Source organism: Barbus barbus (genome assembly GCF_936440315.1).
Source record: "Barbus barbus genome assembly, chromosome: 4".
Taxonomy (NCBI): domain Eukaryota; kingdom Metazoa; phylum Chordata; class Actinopteri; order Cypriniformes; family Cyprinidae; genus Barbus; species Barbus barbus.
The window spans coordinates 38943602-38959701 of NC_136732.1; the positions used below are offsets into that span (position 1 = coordinate 38943602).

Below are 16100 nucleotides of genomic sequence, written 5' to 3' on the forward strand. Positions count from 1 at the left end.
ACAACTTTGGGTTTGAAAATGCACTCATAAACAATTATTTTCTTAAATTTCTTTTTTAAAACAGGTTTTGACTTTCTAATGATTGTTTCTAATGTATTGATTACCATTTTTATAACCAGTTTTACTACTAATACCATGGTTAAGCTAGGGTTAGTGTATCATAACCGTGGTTTAACTGTAGTAACCTTTGCTTTTTTAGTTCTATGTGTGATAAAACCATGGTAAATGCAATGACAACTTAAAAGTATAAAAACAGCGTCTTAACTTCCGAAGAGCGTTACTTCACACTGTTTATTTTCAACTAGCATATTGTTAGTTTAATAACTACCAATGTAGTGTAGACGCATGAATTTCAGGTAAACTTGACAATATAGCGACTTCGCTTCCGCGTCACGTGACTCCTCACAGGAGTCTGATTGGTCGCCTTTATAAGTTACTCCGCGCGGAGATGGGTACTGTCCGCCCCAGTGGCCTAATGGATAAGGCACTGGCCTCCTAAGCCAGGGATTGTGGGTTCGAGTCCCATCTGGGGTGAAGCTTGCTTTTTCCTTCTTCGGTGTTTATCGTGTCAGTCTCGTTTTATAAAGCTAGTCTGTCGTTATCTCGTGTGTGTGTCCCTGAGGATCTCGCTGGGATTTATTCATGTTGTTTTGTCTGAAGGAAGCTCTTTGCTGTCGGACTTCCCACTTTATTTTCAGTTTCTGCGCTGCATGTGACTGAACATCGACTCCAACATGACACCAACACTCCACGTTTGTGCCTTAATTCTGGCTTGTTTTGCTGCAGCAGCGAGAAGCGACAGTAAGTAACTCGTTTAGTTAACTTTGGCTTGTGTTGTTATCATGAAGTCAATAGGTTTAAATGACCATATGTTCAGTGCAAATCCGCGTCTGATCTCTTAAAAACACTGCTTTTGTTTTGCTCATAAGAGTGTTTTAAGTGAGTTCGAGAGGAATTGTCTGACCCTGCAGGTTTGTCTATTATTATAATGATCATGAGCAGACTGGAGAAGCACATGATCCTATTAAACTCAATCTGAAACCTGATATGTGTCCGCAGTTACTCTATGGGTACTTAACAAAGAGATCAAGTTGTAAAGAAATATCATATTTTTCCCCACAGAAAGTAGAATAGAAATGCACAAAAATAATAAAAGAAATCGTATGAATGAAATGAGCATTTGCAGACGCTTTTCCCCCCCCCCCCCGAAGCAACTTACAAAAGATTTATTTAGTCATTTTTTTTCATTTAATTTGATGTATTATTTTTAAATATGAAAAATAAAGAAAACTTTAGTTGTGCAAATGTTTGCACCTTAAGAATAAGGTTTATTTGTTAACATCAAGTAGCTACATTAGTAAACATGAATCTGTGTATATATATTTGTTATAACTTTTGTCTTTTATAAATTTATAAAATATAATTTAAGATTGATAAAATTAAAAAAAATAGGCCCATTAGCCCAGACTTGGTGTGTTATTTATTTTTATAGCTTTTATTTAATATTCACTTAGATTAATTTTCTTAGCTAAAAGGCTAATAAAATAGTAGATTGAGTATTAATTTCTCATTTCACATCCTGAAAAAAGTTCCTCTTCTGGTTAAAACAGCATAAAGTATTTTTAAGGAAGTATCAGACGAGTCATAAGAATCACAATATTATTTCTGTGCATAATTTTCATCATTTGTATTCCTATAATGTCATGTGTTTCTGTGTGTTTAATCCAGAGCTGCTGAAGGCCACGGCGTACTGGGACTCGACCCACAAGGCCGTTCTGCTGAAGGAGGGTGTCCTGGACCCGCAGGGTGACGCATACGGTTACTATAACGACACGCTGTCGTCGACGGGATGGGGTGTGCTGGAGATCCGAGCCGGGTACGGACAGACGGCAGAGCCGGACGACGTCACCATGTTCCTAGCAGGATATCTGGAGGGTTTCCTCACCGCGCCGTGAGTCTCTATAACACCAGACCATCCTCATCTTCTCAGGCCTTCAACAACCTGCTTCATTCAGATGCTGTGAAAGCCAGTCACTTCTTAATTTTTATTCCAAAATCATTTCCTGCAACATCATTGTTTCCTGTTTCTGTGAAGTACACTTACGTTAGTTTCTTGCACTAAAAACAGTGTTAATTCAGTTATTCGTGATCATTTAACACCTCCTTTCTGACCCTTACTGTGTAAACAGACTGTTTCTGCTACAGTTACTCTTAGTCTGTGTAAATATATGACTGTGTAATGAGCCCTCGGCTGATTGGCTAAACGTTTTGCATGTGAAAGGAGTATTAATGATTACATTCAGGTTTGGGTTCATGTTTCAGTCGTTCATTAACAGGTTTCTCAACCAGGGTTATTATCATTAACAACCAAAACTATAAAAATATATATTATTTAGTACAATATAGCTCAAATAAAATCTTAAATAAGAGATGGAAAATCTTGAATTGAAAATAAATATTGCCTTGGAAACTAACTGAGCTGAAACTGAAAACAAACCTGAATGAACGAAATGACTAAAATTATTAAAAAAAACCTTTGTGAAATATCATTGTTTAAAAGTATGAATATTGATTTGTCAAATTTCTGTTTATTTAGGTTAATATGTTTTTAAAAATATGAGGTTTATATTTGAAAAAAGTGACATTAATAATGACTTTAAGCTCTAAAATGACTGGAAACAAATAAACTAAAACTATTAATTTACCCATTTATAAACTAATAAAACAATAATAATAATACCAATAAAGTGTGGAATATTAAAAGAACTAATAAAAACACTAAATTTAAAATTAATACAAGCTATACAGACATTTAAAAATACATCAAATGTATTTACAAAATTACAAAAAAATAGTTTAAATGAAAATCTGAAAATATTTTAAAAAGTATATAAATAATACTGAATATTATAATATTATAAAAGTGTAAAATTATGTAGCTATTAGTTATAATGATATAAAATAGTATAGTAATTAATACTAAAACAATACTGTTCTTAACCGGATGCATGAAATATGATTTGGATTGTCAGTTTATTTGAGCTAAAATGTAGAGTTGTATTTTTGTTATGAGTGAGTAATAAGAGTGACTGTTGTGTTTTGTGTGTTTCAGGCAGATTTTCGATCATTACACCAACATGTACCCGCAGCTGATCAAGAATCCCAAAACGCTGGTGGCCGTGAAGCGCTTCATGGCGTGAGTGACGCTCCTCTGTGTGTGTGTGTGTGTGTGTGTGTGTGTGTGTGTGCATGTTTATGTGGTTTATGAGGACACAAATTTGTATAATGACATGGGTATGACAGAGGTATTACAATATGAAGGTGGTTTATGAGGACACTGCCTATGTCCCCGTAATTCAAAAGGCTTATAAAACATACTAAATGGTGTTTTTTTGAAAATCTAAAAATGCACAAAGTCTCCTGTGAGGGCTAAGTTTAGGTGTAGGGTTGGTGTAGGGCAATAGCACACACAGTTTGTTCAGTATAAAAACCATTACGCCTATGGAGAGTCCCCATAAACCACAAAAACCAACGTGTGTGTGTGTGTGTGTGTGTGAGTGTGTGAGTGAGAGCGTTCATCGGCGTTTGCTCCTGACAGGATGTGTTGATCGTGTGTGTGTGTTGCAGTAAGCAGAACGACTGGTCTCGGAGTGAGGTGAAGCGTAACACCTCTGATCCTCTGTGGATTCACACGGGTCTGATTCTGGCGCAGCTGGACGGACTGCAGGCCGGAGTCACCGACTGGGCCAAACAACACGGGAGGACGGTGAGCTCATCCTCGCATACCTTTCTCATAGTTTTTATCAGGGCTGCTTTTCTTTTCTTTTCACTATTTCATACTTTACAAATTACTTGAATATCTACAGTAAAATATATTTTTATTAAGACTCTATTTCCTTATTTTTTTCAAATTTTTACTTAAAAAAATAACTTAAACATCTTAAAAGAGTTTGTTTGTTATATTAAGCCTCTATTTCCTTTATTTTATTTTCACTTTATTTATATAAAATGAATTGAAAAGTAATTACTTTAAAAGTTACATCTAAAAAGAGTTTATTTTATTCAGGCTCAATTTTCTTTTTGTATCTTTCATACTATAAAATGAGTTAAACGGTTGAAAAATAGTTTATTGTTCTTTAATTAAGAATCTATTTCCTTTTCCTGCTATTTTTAAGAATGATGCAAACATTTAGGAAGAGTTTTTATTTCTTTTAAGAAGGCTCTGTTTCCTTTATTTTTTCTATTTATATATATATAAAAAATGCTTAAATATCTTTAATTTCATCAGTTTTTTTCTTACATAAGAAGTCATTTAAACAAAGTTAAGAATCTATTTCCATTATTTTTCCTATATATTAAAGGGAGGTACAGTGCTGTTTCATGCATTCAGAGTTGTTTACACTGTCCATGCTTAGCATGAGAATCCAACTCTCTAACAAAGTTTCAAAAACTATTTGGACGTATAACAGAGTATTTCTGTGCCAAAAATTTTACTTCTGGGTTCGTACAAGTTTCGGAGAGTTTTTTTCGATCGTGGTTCTTGCTGACGTAAATGACGGTGGAACTCCTTATATGGGCATTTCTCCCAGAAGAACGCGCCCGTGCACGCATCGACCGGAGCGAGAGGGCGCTCATCAACACGTTTCATCCGGCAGCAATGCACGGCACTCGCTCGGGAAGAATGTCTCTAAAGAAGTGTGTTTTTGGTTGTGAGGAAAAGATAACCTTGTTCAGCTTCCCAAAAGAACCCACCGTTACATGAACCGTGGACACAGTTTGTTTTTCCGGGGCAGCAATGGAGTTTCTCAAGTGTTTTGTTGACAAACGTTTTATAAACAAAGCCCAGTTCGATGCTGGATTTGCGCATCGTTTAATACTGAAACTCTTTAGCTCCGCCCACACGGCACGCCTCCAGGAGCTCGGCTTTTTCCGGAGAGAATCATAAAGATGTATCTTTATTTTATTAATATGATAAAACTAAAGACTTTTTGGAGATATGAAGGATGCAGTACTGCTCTATAGGTACTCAAGATTAAGATGAGATTGGGTGAAACTGTGTGTGTTAGGTCCCCTTTAAGCTAAAAATTGACTTAAACTAAACACTCTACTTCTTTTAATTGTCTTATTTCTTACATTTAAAAATGCCATAAAAATTTTAAATAGTTTCACTGGATTATGTGCAAAAACAATACAAAGAGAATTATTTTTCGTAAATACAATTCTGCGGTTTATTTAAGTGAAGTTTTGTTAGTACTGGTCGGTGTGTTTGTGTTTGTATCTAGTCTCTGAAACATGTTTGCATGTGTTGAAGCTAAAGCTGGTTTTGATCAGAAGTTTACTCCCATCTCTCTCTGTAGCCTCTGTCCCAGTTTGACATTCAGTTCCTGAATGCGGTCGGTGATCTGCTGGATCTGATCCCGGCACTGGTTCCTGGTGGGACGTCCAACTTGAAGCAGTATAAAGCTCCTCCGATGGGCCACTGCTCTGCTCTCATAAAGGTAGCAGACATCATGATAACTGACGTCAGGAGACAGTGGATGTGATGGTTTCTCATCTGCGGTGTGTTTCAGATGTTGCCTGGCTTTGAGAACCTGTTGTTCGCTCACTCCAGCTGGTACACATACGCCGCCACCATGCGCATCTACAAACACTGGGACTTCAGACTGAACGAGCCACATACGGCCACCGGAAGACTCTCCTTCAGCAGCTACCCTGGTACACTCACTCACTCATTCATCTACTAACTCACTCACTCACTCATTCATCCACTCACTCACTCACTCATTCATTTACTAACTCACTCACTCAATCATCCACTCACTCACTCATTCATCCACTCACTCACTCACTCATCCACTCACTCACTCATCCACTCACTCACTCATCCACTCACTCACTCACTCATCCACTCACTCACTCATCCACTCACTCACTCATCCGCTCACCCACTCACTCACTCATCCGCTCACTCACTCACTCACTCATCCGCTCACTCACTCACTCACTCACTCATCCGCTCACTCACTCACTCATTCATCTACTAACTCACTCACTCATTCATCTACTAACTCACTCATCCGCTCACTCACTCGCTCACTCACTCACTCATCCGCTCACTCACTCGCTCACTCATCCGCTCACTCACTCACTCATACGCTCACTCACTCACTCACTCATTCATCTACTAACTCACTCACTCATCCGCTCACTCACTCACCCGCTCACTCGCTCACTCATCCACTCACTCACTCACTCATCCACTCACTCACTCACTCACTCGCTCATTCATCCACTCACTCACTCACTCACTCGCTCATTCATCCACTCACTCACTCACTCGCTGATCCACGCACTCACTCACTCGCTCATTCATCCACTCACTCACTCACTCGCTCATTCATCCGCTCATTCATCCACTCACTCACTCACTCGCTCATTCATCCACTCATTCATTCACTCACTCACCCGCTCACTCGCTCACTCATCCACTCACTCACTCATCCACTCACTCACTCATCCGCTCAATCACTCACTCACTCATCCGCTCACTCACTCACTCACTCATCCGCTCACTCACTCACTCATCCACTCACTCACTCACTCGCTCATCCGCTCACTCGCTCACTCATTCACTCACTCATCCGCTCACTCACTCACTCACTCATTCATCTACTAACTCACTCATCCGCTCACTCACTCACCCGCTCGCTCGCTCACTCATCCACTCACTCACTCACTCACTCACTCATCCACTCACTCACTCACTCACTCGCTCATTCATCCACTCACTCACTCATTCATCTACTAACTCACTCACTCACTCATCCGCTCACTCACTCACTCACTCACTCATCCACTCACTCACTCACTCGCTCATCCGCTCACTCGCTCACTCATTCACTCACTCATCCGCTCACTCACTCACTCATTCATCTACTAACTAACTCACTCATCCGCTCACTCACCCGCTCGCTCGCTCACTCATCCACTCACTCACTCACTCATCCACTCACTCACTCACTCGCTCATTCATCCACTCACTCACTCGCTCATTCATCCACTCACTCACTCGCTCATTCATCCACTGATTCATCCACTCACTCACTCACTCATCCACTCACTCACTCACTCATCCACTCACTCACTCATCCACTCACTCACTCATCCGCTCACCCACTCACTCACTCATCCGCTCACTCACTCACTCACTCATCCGCTCACTCACTCACTCACTCATCCGCTCACTCACTCACTCATCCGCTCACTCACTCACTCACTCACTCATCCACTCACTCACTCACTCACTCGCTCATTCATCCACTCACTCACTCATTCATCTACTAACTCACTCACTCATCCGCTCACTCACTCACTCACTCACTCATCCACTCACTCACTCACTCGCTCATCCGCTCACTCGCTCACTCATTCACTCACTCATCCACTCACTCACTCACTCATTCATCTACTAACTAACTCACTCATCCGCTCACTCACCCGCTCGCTCGCTCACTCATCCACTCACTCACTCACTCATCCACTCACTCACTCACTCGCTCATTCATCCACTCACTCACTCGCTCATTCATCCACTCACTCACTCGCTCATTCATCCACTGATTCATCCACTCACTCACTCACTCATCCACTCACTCACTCACTCATCCACTCACTCACTCATCCGCTCACCCACTCACTCACTCATCCGCTCACTCACTCACTCACTCATCCGCTCACTCACTCACTCACTCATCCGCTCACTCACTCACTCATTCATCTACTAACTCACTCACTCATTCATCTACTAACTCACTCATCCGCTCACTCACTCGCTCACTCACTCACTCATCCGCTCACTCACTCGCTCACTCATCCGCTCACTCACTCACTCATACGCTCACTCACTCACTCACTCATTCATCTACTAACTCACTCACTCATCCGCTCACTCACTCACCCGCTCACTCGCTCACTCATCCACTCACTCACTCACTCATCCACTCACTCACTCACTCACTCACTCACTCGCTCATTCATCCACTCACTCACTCGCTCATTCATCCACTCACTCACTCACTCGCTGATCCACGCACTCACTCACTCGCTCATTCATCCACTCACTCACTCACTCGCTCATTCATCCGCTCATTCATCCACTCACTCACTCACTCGCTCATTCATCCACTCATTCATTCACTCACTCACCCGCTCACTCATCCACTCACTCACTCATCCACTCACTCACTCATCCGCTCACTCACTCACTCACTCATCCGCTCACTCACTCACTCACTCATCCGCTCACTCACTCACTCACTCATCCACTCACTCACTCACTCGCTCATCCGCTCACTCGCTCACTCACTCACTCACTCATCCACTCACTCACTCACTCGCTCATCCGCTCACTCACTCACTCATTCATCTACTAACTCACTCATCCGCTCACTCACTCACCCGCTCGCTCGCTCACTCATCCACTCACTCACTCACTCACTCACTCACTCATCCACTCACTCACTCACTCACTCGCTCATTCATCCACTCACTCACTCATTCATCTACTAACTCACTCACTCACTCATCCGCTCACTCACTCACTCACTCATCCACTCACTCACTCACTCGCTCATCCGCTCACTCGCTCACTCATTCACTCACTCATCCGCTCACTCACTCACTCATTCATCTACTAACTAACTCACTCATCCGCTCACTCACTCACCCGCTCGCTCGCTCACTCATCCACTCACTCACTCACTCACTCACTCACTCATCCACTCACTCACTCACTCGCTCATTCATCCACTCACTCACTCGCTCATTCATCCACTCACTCACTCGCTCATTCATCCACTGATTCATTCACTCACTCATCCGCTCACTCACTCATCCACTCACTCACTCACTCGCTCACTCATCCACTCACTCACTCACTCGCTCACTCATCCACTCACTCACTCACTCGCTCATTCATCCACTCACTCACTCGCTCATTCATCCACTCACTCACTCACTCACTCGCTCATTCATCCACTCATTCATTCACTCACTCATTCACTCATTCATTCACTCACTCACCCGCTCACTCATCCACTCACTCACTCACTCGCTCATTCATCCACTCACTCACTCACTCGCTCATTCATCCACTCATTCACTCACTCATTCATCCACTCATTCATTCACTCACTCATTCACTCATTCATTCACTCACTCACCCGCTCACTCATCCACTCACTCACTCGCTCATTCATCCACTCACTCACTCACTCGCTCATTCATCCACTCATTCATCCACTCATTCACTCACTCATTCATCCACTCACTCACTCACTCTAGGGCTGTCAAACTGGCTGAAAAACTAAATTCGAATTTGTACAAAAATATTATCAATATTCGAATTACATTCGAAGTTAAAAGGCATAATTTCTGTTAGGGGGAAAAAGCCTTTGGCTTCTCTCCTGAGGCCACAAGAGGGCACACCGAGCAAAATATTACTAATACATGTTTCTTCAGAGCAATACAAATAACTATCTTTGAAAAAAAGTGCATAATGTTTAAAATAGTGTTTATAAACTATATATAATTAATTACGTAACTTAATTAGAAACAAGAAGCATCATGTATGCATGTATGTATGTATGTATGTATAGTTTAATACTAAGGACTGAAAACCCATCACAAAGAGCATTTTTTTTATTTAAAACATGAGATGCAGTGGGATGCAGAAAACCCGCCGTTAAGTCTTGAGACATGTTTTTTAAAAGTTGAACTTACATTAATTTTACGTGGCTTTCTAAACATGCGGCTCTCTTGTGCAAGACACGAGTGCACCGGTGATAGACGTCCCAATAAATATGCGTTCTGTATGAACTGCTTGGTTTCAATTTTGACGCAAACATCTTCTCCACATTGATCTCTTTTTCCACAATATTTTGAATGAGCAGCGCCGCATCCAGTGGGTTCAACTGGATAGGCTAAAAAAAGCATTAAAATGCAATGACACCTACATCGTTATCTTGTGCGCCACTGATAAGGCAGCCTGACAAACACCTAAAATGTGGATTTTTTTTTTTTAATTCGACGAATATTCGAAATTAGAATTGTTTTTTTAAACTCATTCATTCACTCACCCATTCATTCATCCACTCACTCACTCACTCACTCACTCACTCACTCATCCATTCATTCACTCATTCACACACACTCACTCACTCACTCACTCACTCACATATTCACTCACACATTCTTCATTCATTCATCCACTCACTCACTCACCCTTTCACTCACTCACTCATCCATTCATTCACTCACACATTCATTCACTCGCTCATTCATCCACTCAATCACTCACTTATTCACTCACACTCATTCATTCATTCATCCACTCACTCATCCATTCATTCATTCACTCACTCACTCATTCACACATTCATTCATTCACTCATTCACTCACCCTTTCATTCACTCACTCACTCATTCACACATTCATTCATTCACTCACTCATTCACTCACCCATTCATTCACTCACTCACTCACTCATCGATTCATGCACTCATTCACTCACACATTCATTCATTCACTCACTCATTCATCCATTTATTCACTCACTCACTCAATCACTCACTAATTCATTCACTTACTCACTTATTTATTCATTAATTCGCTCATTCATTCACTCACTTATTCATTCTCTTGCTCATTCCTTTGCTTATTATATTCACTCATTCATTCACACACTTACTGATTCATTCACCCACTTGCTCACTCAATTATTCTCTCATTCATTCACTCACTTATTCATTCGCTTAACTCAGTCACTCGCTCACTCATTCATTCTTTTGCCTTCTTATTCATTCATTCATTCACTCCACCCTTCACTCACTCAATAATTAATTCGCTCTCTCATTCTTTGAGTCACACATTCATTAATTTATTAATTCATTCATACAATCACTCGCTCGCTCAATTATTCACTCACTCATTTCACTCCCTTTTGGTTATTTATAATGTACTGTTTTTAAAGTAGTAGGACTGTATACGTTGTGTAGTATTATTATTTTTTTATATTGAATTCATGTATCATGTAGTATTTGTAAACTAGCAGGCAGTGTTTATATAGTGTGTGGTTTGTTCAGGATGTGAATGGCTAATGTCTGTGAATATGTGTTCAGGGTTCCTGGTGTCTCTGGATGATTTCTATCTGCTGGGCAGCGGTCTAATGATGACTCAGACCACCAATAACGTCTTCAACACCTCGCTGTACTCCTACATCACTCCTGCCAGCCTGTTCTCCTGGCAGAGGGTTCGACTGGCACATGTACTGGCAAACACGGGAGAGCAGTGGGCCAAAACCTTCTCCAGATACAACTCTGGTCAGAAATCAACATTCACTCATTTACAGTTTCTGATGAAGCTACTGATCAGCAGATGTTTTGTGTTTTTGGCTTTCTGGACTGTGCTTGCTCTGTCTTGTCTGATCCTGGGCTGAATCTGTCGCTCAGGGACATATAATAACCAGTACATGGTTGTGGATGTGAGTAAAGTGAATCTGGGCAGCAGTCTGGAGGATGGAGCGCTGACTGTGGTGGAGCAGATCCCGGGGCTGGTGGAGTATTCAGACCAGACACAGACGCTGCGCAGAGGTCCGACCAAAACTCACTTCACTCTCATTTCTTCTTGACTTCGGGGGGGGAAATGAAACTGGGACATGTTGTACATCTACTACTATAGGAAATGTATGTGTCTACAGGTTACTGGCCATCCTACAATGTGCCGTTCCACCGTAAGATCTACAATCTGAGCGGATACGAGGAGATGTGGAAGGAGTATGGCCAGGAATTCTCATACGACCTTTGCCCTCGTGCCAAGATCTTCCGTCGCGACCAGTCGTCCGTCAGCGACCTGAGCTCCCTCAAACATATCATGAGATACAACGGTAAATAATAGCCGCAACATTTTCAAACTCCTCCTCCCTTCTAGACTTCACTTCTGTAGGTAGCCAAATTTCAAAAAGGATAACCAGTCTTTTAGATAACTAACTTGTAAGACTAATCTAAACCTTTTATGCAACTGGCCACAGGATTTATTTAATTCACACACAAATATATATTATCCAGTGTAACTGTGCTAATTTGTATTAATATTTTGAATTAGTTTTTGTCTATTTTTTCATTTTTCATCTATAGTAATATTTATTTGATTTTAATGTCTATCAGTTTTTATTATTATTTTAGTTACGTCTTAAAGGGTTAGTTCACCCCAAAATGAAAATTGTGTCATTAATTACGTCACCCTCATGTCGTTCCTAACCCGTTATGTGAGTAATAACATAATTTTCATTTTGGGGTGGAGTTCCCCTTTAATGATTTTTATTCATATTTATTTTAGTGTTAGTTATTTTACTACAAGTTAAATAAAATGAAAATGAGAAATGTTGACTTGGCAGTTAGCTGAAATAAAATAAGCTCAAGTTATTTTAATATTTTACTTCAGTTAACTTTTATTTTATTTTTACTTTATTTTTAGGCAGGGTTACAGACAATAGTTGTATTTACAATAAATGGAATTTATTAAAACTTACAATGGTCACAGTAAAATACTAAAATCAAAACATAATTGCTTATCTAAGTTTGATTTAAGTTTCTATAGAAACAAATGCAAATAATTAAATGTTTATTTAATTTTTATTTCAAGTGGTGGTTTTTTTTTTTTTTAAGTGGATTTAGGTTTGGTAAACAAACAAATAAATGCATATAAACAAATAATTGCATACATACATACATACTCCAATTAAAACATAATAGCTTTTTTAGAAATTAATAAAAGTAAATAGTAAAAACAGTACATACATAAAAATCTAGTTACTACATTTTGGTTCATTTAGCCTTTAAACCTCTCACAGTAAAAGCCATTGTTATATTGAATTTTTTTTGTAATGATAATACCGGTCAATCACTGTCTCCTCCTGTCAATCATCATCTCAATCTGTGCTCAGACTATAAGAGCGACCCGTACTCGCAGGGCGACCCGTGTAGGTCCATCTGCTGTCGCAACGACCTGCAGGAGCATCAAGCCAGTCCCGGAGGATGTTACGACACCAAGGTTAGCTGACTGCCTGTCATTAACCAATCAGAGTGAGTCCTCTGCTCTCCTGACGCTCTGGTGTTCTCTGTCAGGTGACGGATCTGCACATGGCTCAGGAGTTCGTGGCGGAGGCGGTGAACGGCCCAACCACAGACGGAGGGCTTCCCGTCTTCTCCTGGGAGGCGTTCAACAGCACGTCCCATCAGGGTCTTCCTATGAAATACAACTTCAGCTTCGTCCTGATGCAGCCGCAGCTCTTCCGCCCCTGAGGATCATGGGATTTCACATCTGGCCTGCTTTTGAACTGATTCTCTGTTCGACATCTGTGCTAAAACCAGTCTGAACCCTTGAATCCGTCAAATCGCTGTTTATTTTGAGCCATAAAATCAGCGCTAAACTCTATATCTGCCATTTGACAATCAGTCCAGGACCGTTTGCGTCTCTTTTGATTGATTGATTGATAGATTGAGTAAATCGGAATGCTTTAGTGCTCGTTTCAACCATACAAGAAAAAAAACGTGTTTGTTAATCATTGAAATTTTAAAACAATAAGTTGAAATTGACATACTAAAAGTCTAAAGTACAACATTCTAAATCATCATTTTTAGGTAAAAAGGTGAAATTATGACGTACTTGGTCAAAACTGACATACTAAGTCAAATTATGAGATAAAATGATGAGGAAAAAGTAATTGACATACTAGGTCGAAATTGACATTACGTTTTGTCGATGTTGACTTTTCATCTCATAATTGTTATAATTATGACTTTTTAATGTCAAATGACTTGTCGTCATTTTTCTTTTTTCGACACTTCACCTCATAAATATGACTTATGACAATTTTGACTTATGTCATATTTATGATTTACTGAAACATGACTTTTTTTTGTCTGTGGCAGAAATGGGTTTCCATAAATTACAGTAACACAGATGAACATGTTTAAAGTGAGGACGTCAGTATCATTGTAATTTTGTAAATCTAGTCCAAGATGCTAATGAACCACACGAGCAGAAAAACCAAGTTTCTAATGTAAATGTTAGCAACAGGAATGTCTTGTTTGACGAGTGCGTCGCTGTGATGTTTCTTAGCTGTAGCTTTAGATTTCTTCTCTCAGGGAAGGGGACTCAGAAGTGCCTTTGTTAGTATTTGAGTGTATTTTACCTTCAGCTTTGAATGCATGTGAGCATTGCTGTCAATCAGGATGTTTGTAATCTGTTCCACATGATTTTTCTCTTTGATTCAACCAATGAATGAATGAACACAAGCCTCATTTCTCAGTCTTGAGTGTTTTTGTTGGACACCGGTTCACTAATTCAGTCGGTTATTCTGCACTTGTGCTCGACTGAAGCTTTTGATTCATTCATTTTTGACCAAAGGAGGATAGGTTTCTGCCTGATAAAACATTTTAGAGCTCAACATGTTCATTTAAGATTTTACTTCCATGAGGATTTTAAAGATTTTTCTTTTCTTATGATTAAATTTTTTTTTTTTCATGACTTTTCCATGTCTAAAAATCACACTTATATGCAGACACTGGCTGAAAAGCATTTGTTTCAGTGTAGTGATGCACATTTGCGAATTTTTCAATCGTTAAAAACGTTAATGAATTGCACTGGGCTTTGTTCATTGGTAGTTGTGTGTGTGGGCGTCGTGAAATGCTGCAAACTGCGAAAATGAAGTCTCAAAATCCAAATGAACCGAACAAGATTAATGCAAACAAGATGTCAATAAATGCACGTGTGTCACCTGATCCACAAATGCACGGATTCCTTTTTGCATGAGCAATTTATTATATATTAATGCAGATCACAACATTTTTATGCTCAAACATGTCTGTATTTGTTAAAATCGCTGCACAATCATTTAATCCTGAATTCCACAGACTCAAATTGAAAGACATTTGTTCGTAGTTAGTAAGATACATGCATAAAATCTATGCAGTACATGGAGAATTGTGCATGCATCTATTAATCATTTTGAGTCTAATATCATCCCATATTCTCTTACCTCAAAAATGAATAGAAATGATAGTCATCATCATTCTTCAGAGCTGTGATGGAGGGATCATCTGCTCCTGTTTTCCTGTAATTAACTGAAACCATCAGTGAGTATTATGTATTTCGTATAGAGTATGTAAGGTCACAGCAGTTTCATTTTCATGTTTCATTTTTGCACATCAACATTTACTCTAGATTAAATTATACACTTTCAGTTTTGTTTTTTAAACATTTAGAGGAAAAGGAAAGAATGTGCATTTTTGTGGTGAGGGATACGTCTATACAAATGCAATCTGCAGTCATGAAAACAGTCAGTAATGTATTTAGCATGTCATAATTTAGATTTTTATTTTTTTATAATAATTTTCACTTTAGTAATTTTTCGCATAATTAGCTATGACATTTTAAGTCTATTTCAGCTTTATCTCATAATTTCAATTTCTCATAACTACTCATACGGTAATGTTATGATTTACCATAGCATGACCCCCCCCCCCCCCCCCCCCCCCCCAATATCTGACAGACCGAAACGTTTTGACTTTGAAATGTTAAATCAACAGATGTGATATTTTAGATGAAGACAATATTGTGGCTAGTTAGTGGATGATGTTGAAAGTTAATGTGATTCTCCTGTGACAACTTTGAGTGGAACTGACTTTTTATTCAGTAAAAATCACCAAAACACCAGCTGATACAAGCACATAATGAAGAAAAGAGACAATGGTGAGAAAAGATCCAGACACTTGATCTGATGAATCCCATTCAGACTTTTAAACATGAACAGATGTTTCTTACAGCCGCTGATTCTATTTGGTTTATGTTGTCTATCTTAAGAAGTAGTACAGATAACAACACGTGGTTAAAAATAAAAGTTCAGTTTCCTTCTGCTGGGCTGCTTCGCTCTGTCTCTCTAGAGATTCGGTCAGTGATTCATTCTCTCCGACATCACAAATGAAGAAGTGAAACGGTGTTGTGTTTCTCTCACCTCCCATGATCTCCCCATCATATTCTC

General features: G+C 39.7%; 1 protein-coding gene across 1 annotated transcript; it reads left to right on the forward strand.

Annotated features, from left to right (window-relative positions):
• Window positions 1-469: 469 nt before the first annotated feature.
• On the forward strand, window positions 470-14856 carry LOC306863426 (phospholipase B-like 1). The gene is made up of 11 exons (XM_079406756.1): window positions 470-801; window positions 1729-1951; window positions 3113-3196; window positions 3628-3766; window positions 5358-5498; window positions 5571-5715; window positions 11179-11379; window positions 11509-11649; window positions 11757-11942; window positions 13002-13108; window positions 13183-14856. The coding sequence occupies exons 1-11, from the start codon at window positions 735-737 to the stop codon at window positions 13357-13359; spliced, it is 1611 nt and encodes a 536-aa protein (XP_079262882.1). The 5' UTR covers window positions 470-734; the 3' UTR covers window positions 13360-14856.
• Window positions 14857-16100: the final 1244 nt, after the last annotated feature.

Coding starts and splice junctions, on each gene's coding strand:
- LOC306863426 (XM_079406756.1), top strand. CDS start 735: ATGACACCAACACTCCACGTTTGTGCCTTAATTCTGGCTTGTTTTGCT. Junction 3,197..3,627: donor GCCGTGAAGCGCTTCATGGC/GTGAGTGACGCT, acceptor TGTGTGTTGCAG/TAAGCAGAACGACTGGTCTC. Junction 11,943..13,001: donor ACATATCATGAGATACAACG/GTAAATAATAGC, acceptor ATCTGTGCTCAG/ACTATAAGAGCGACCCGTAC.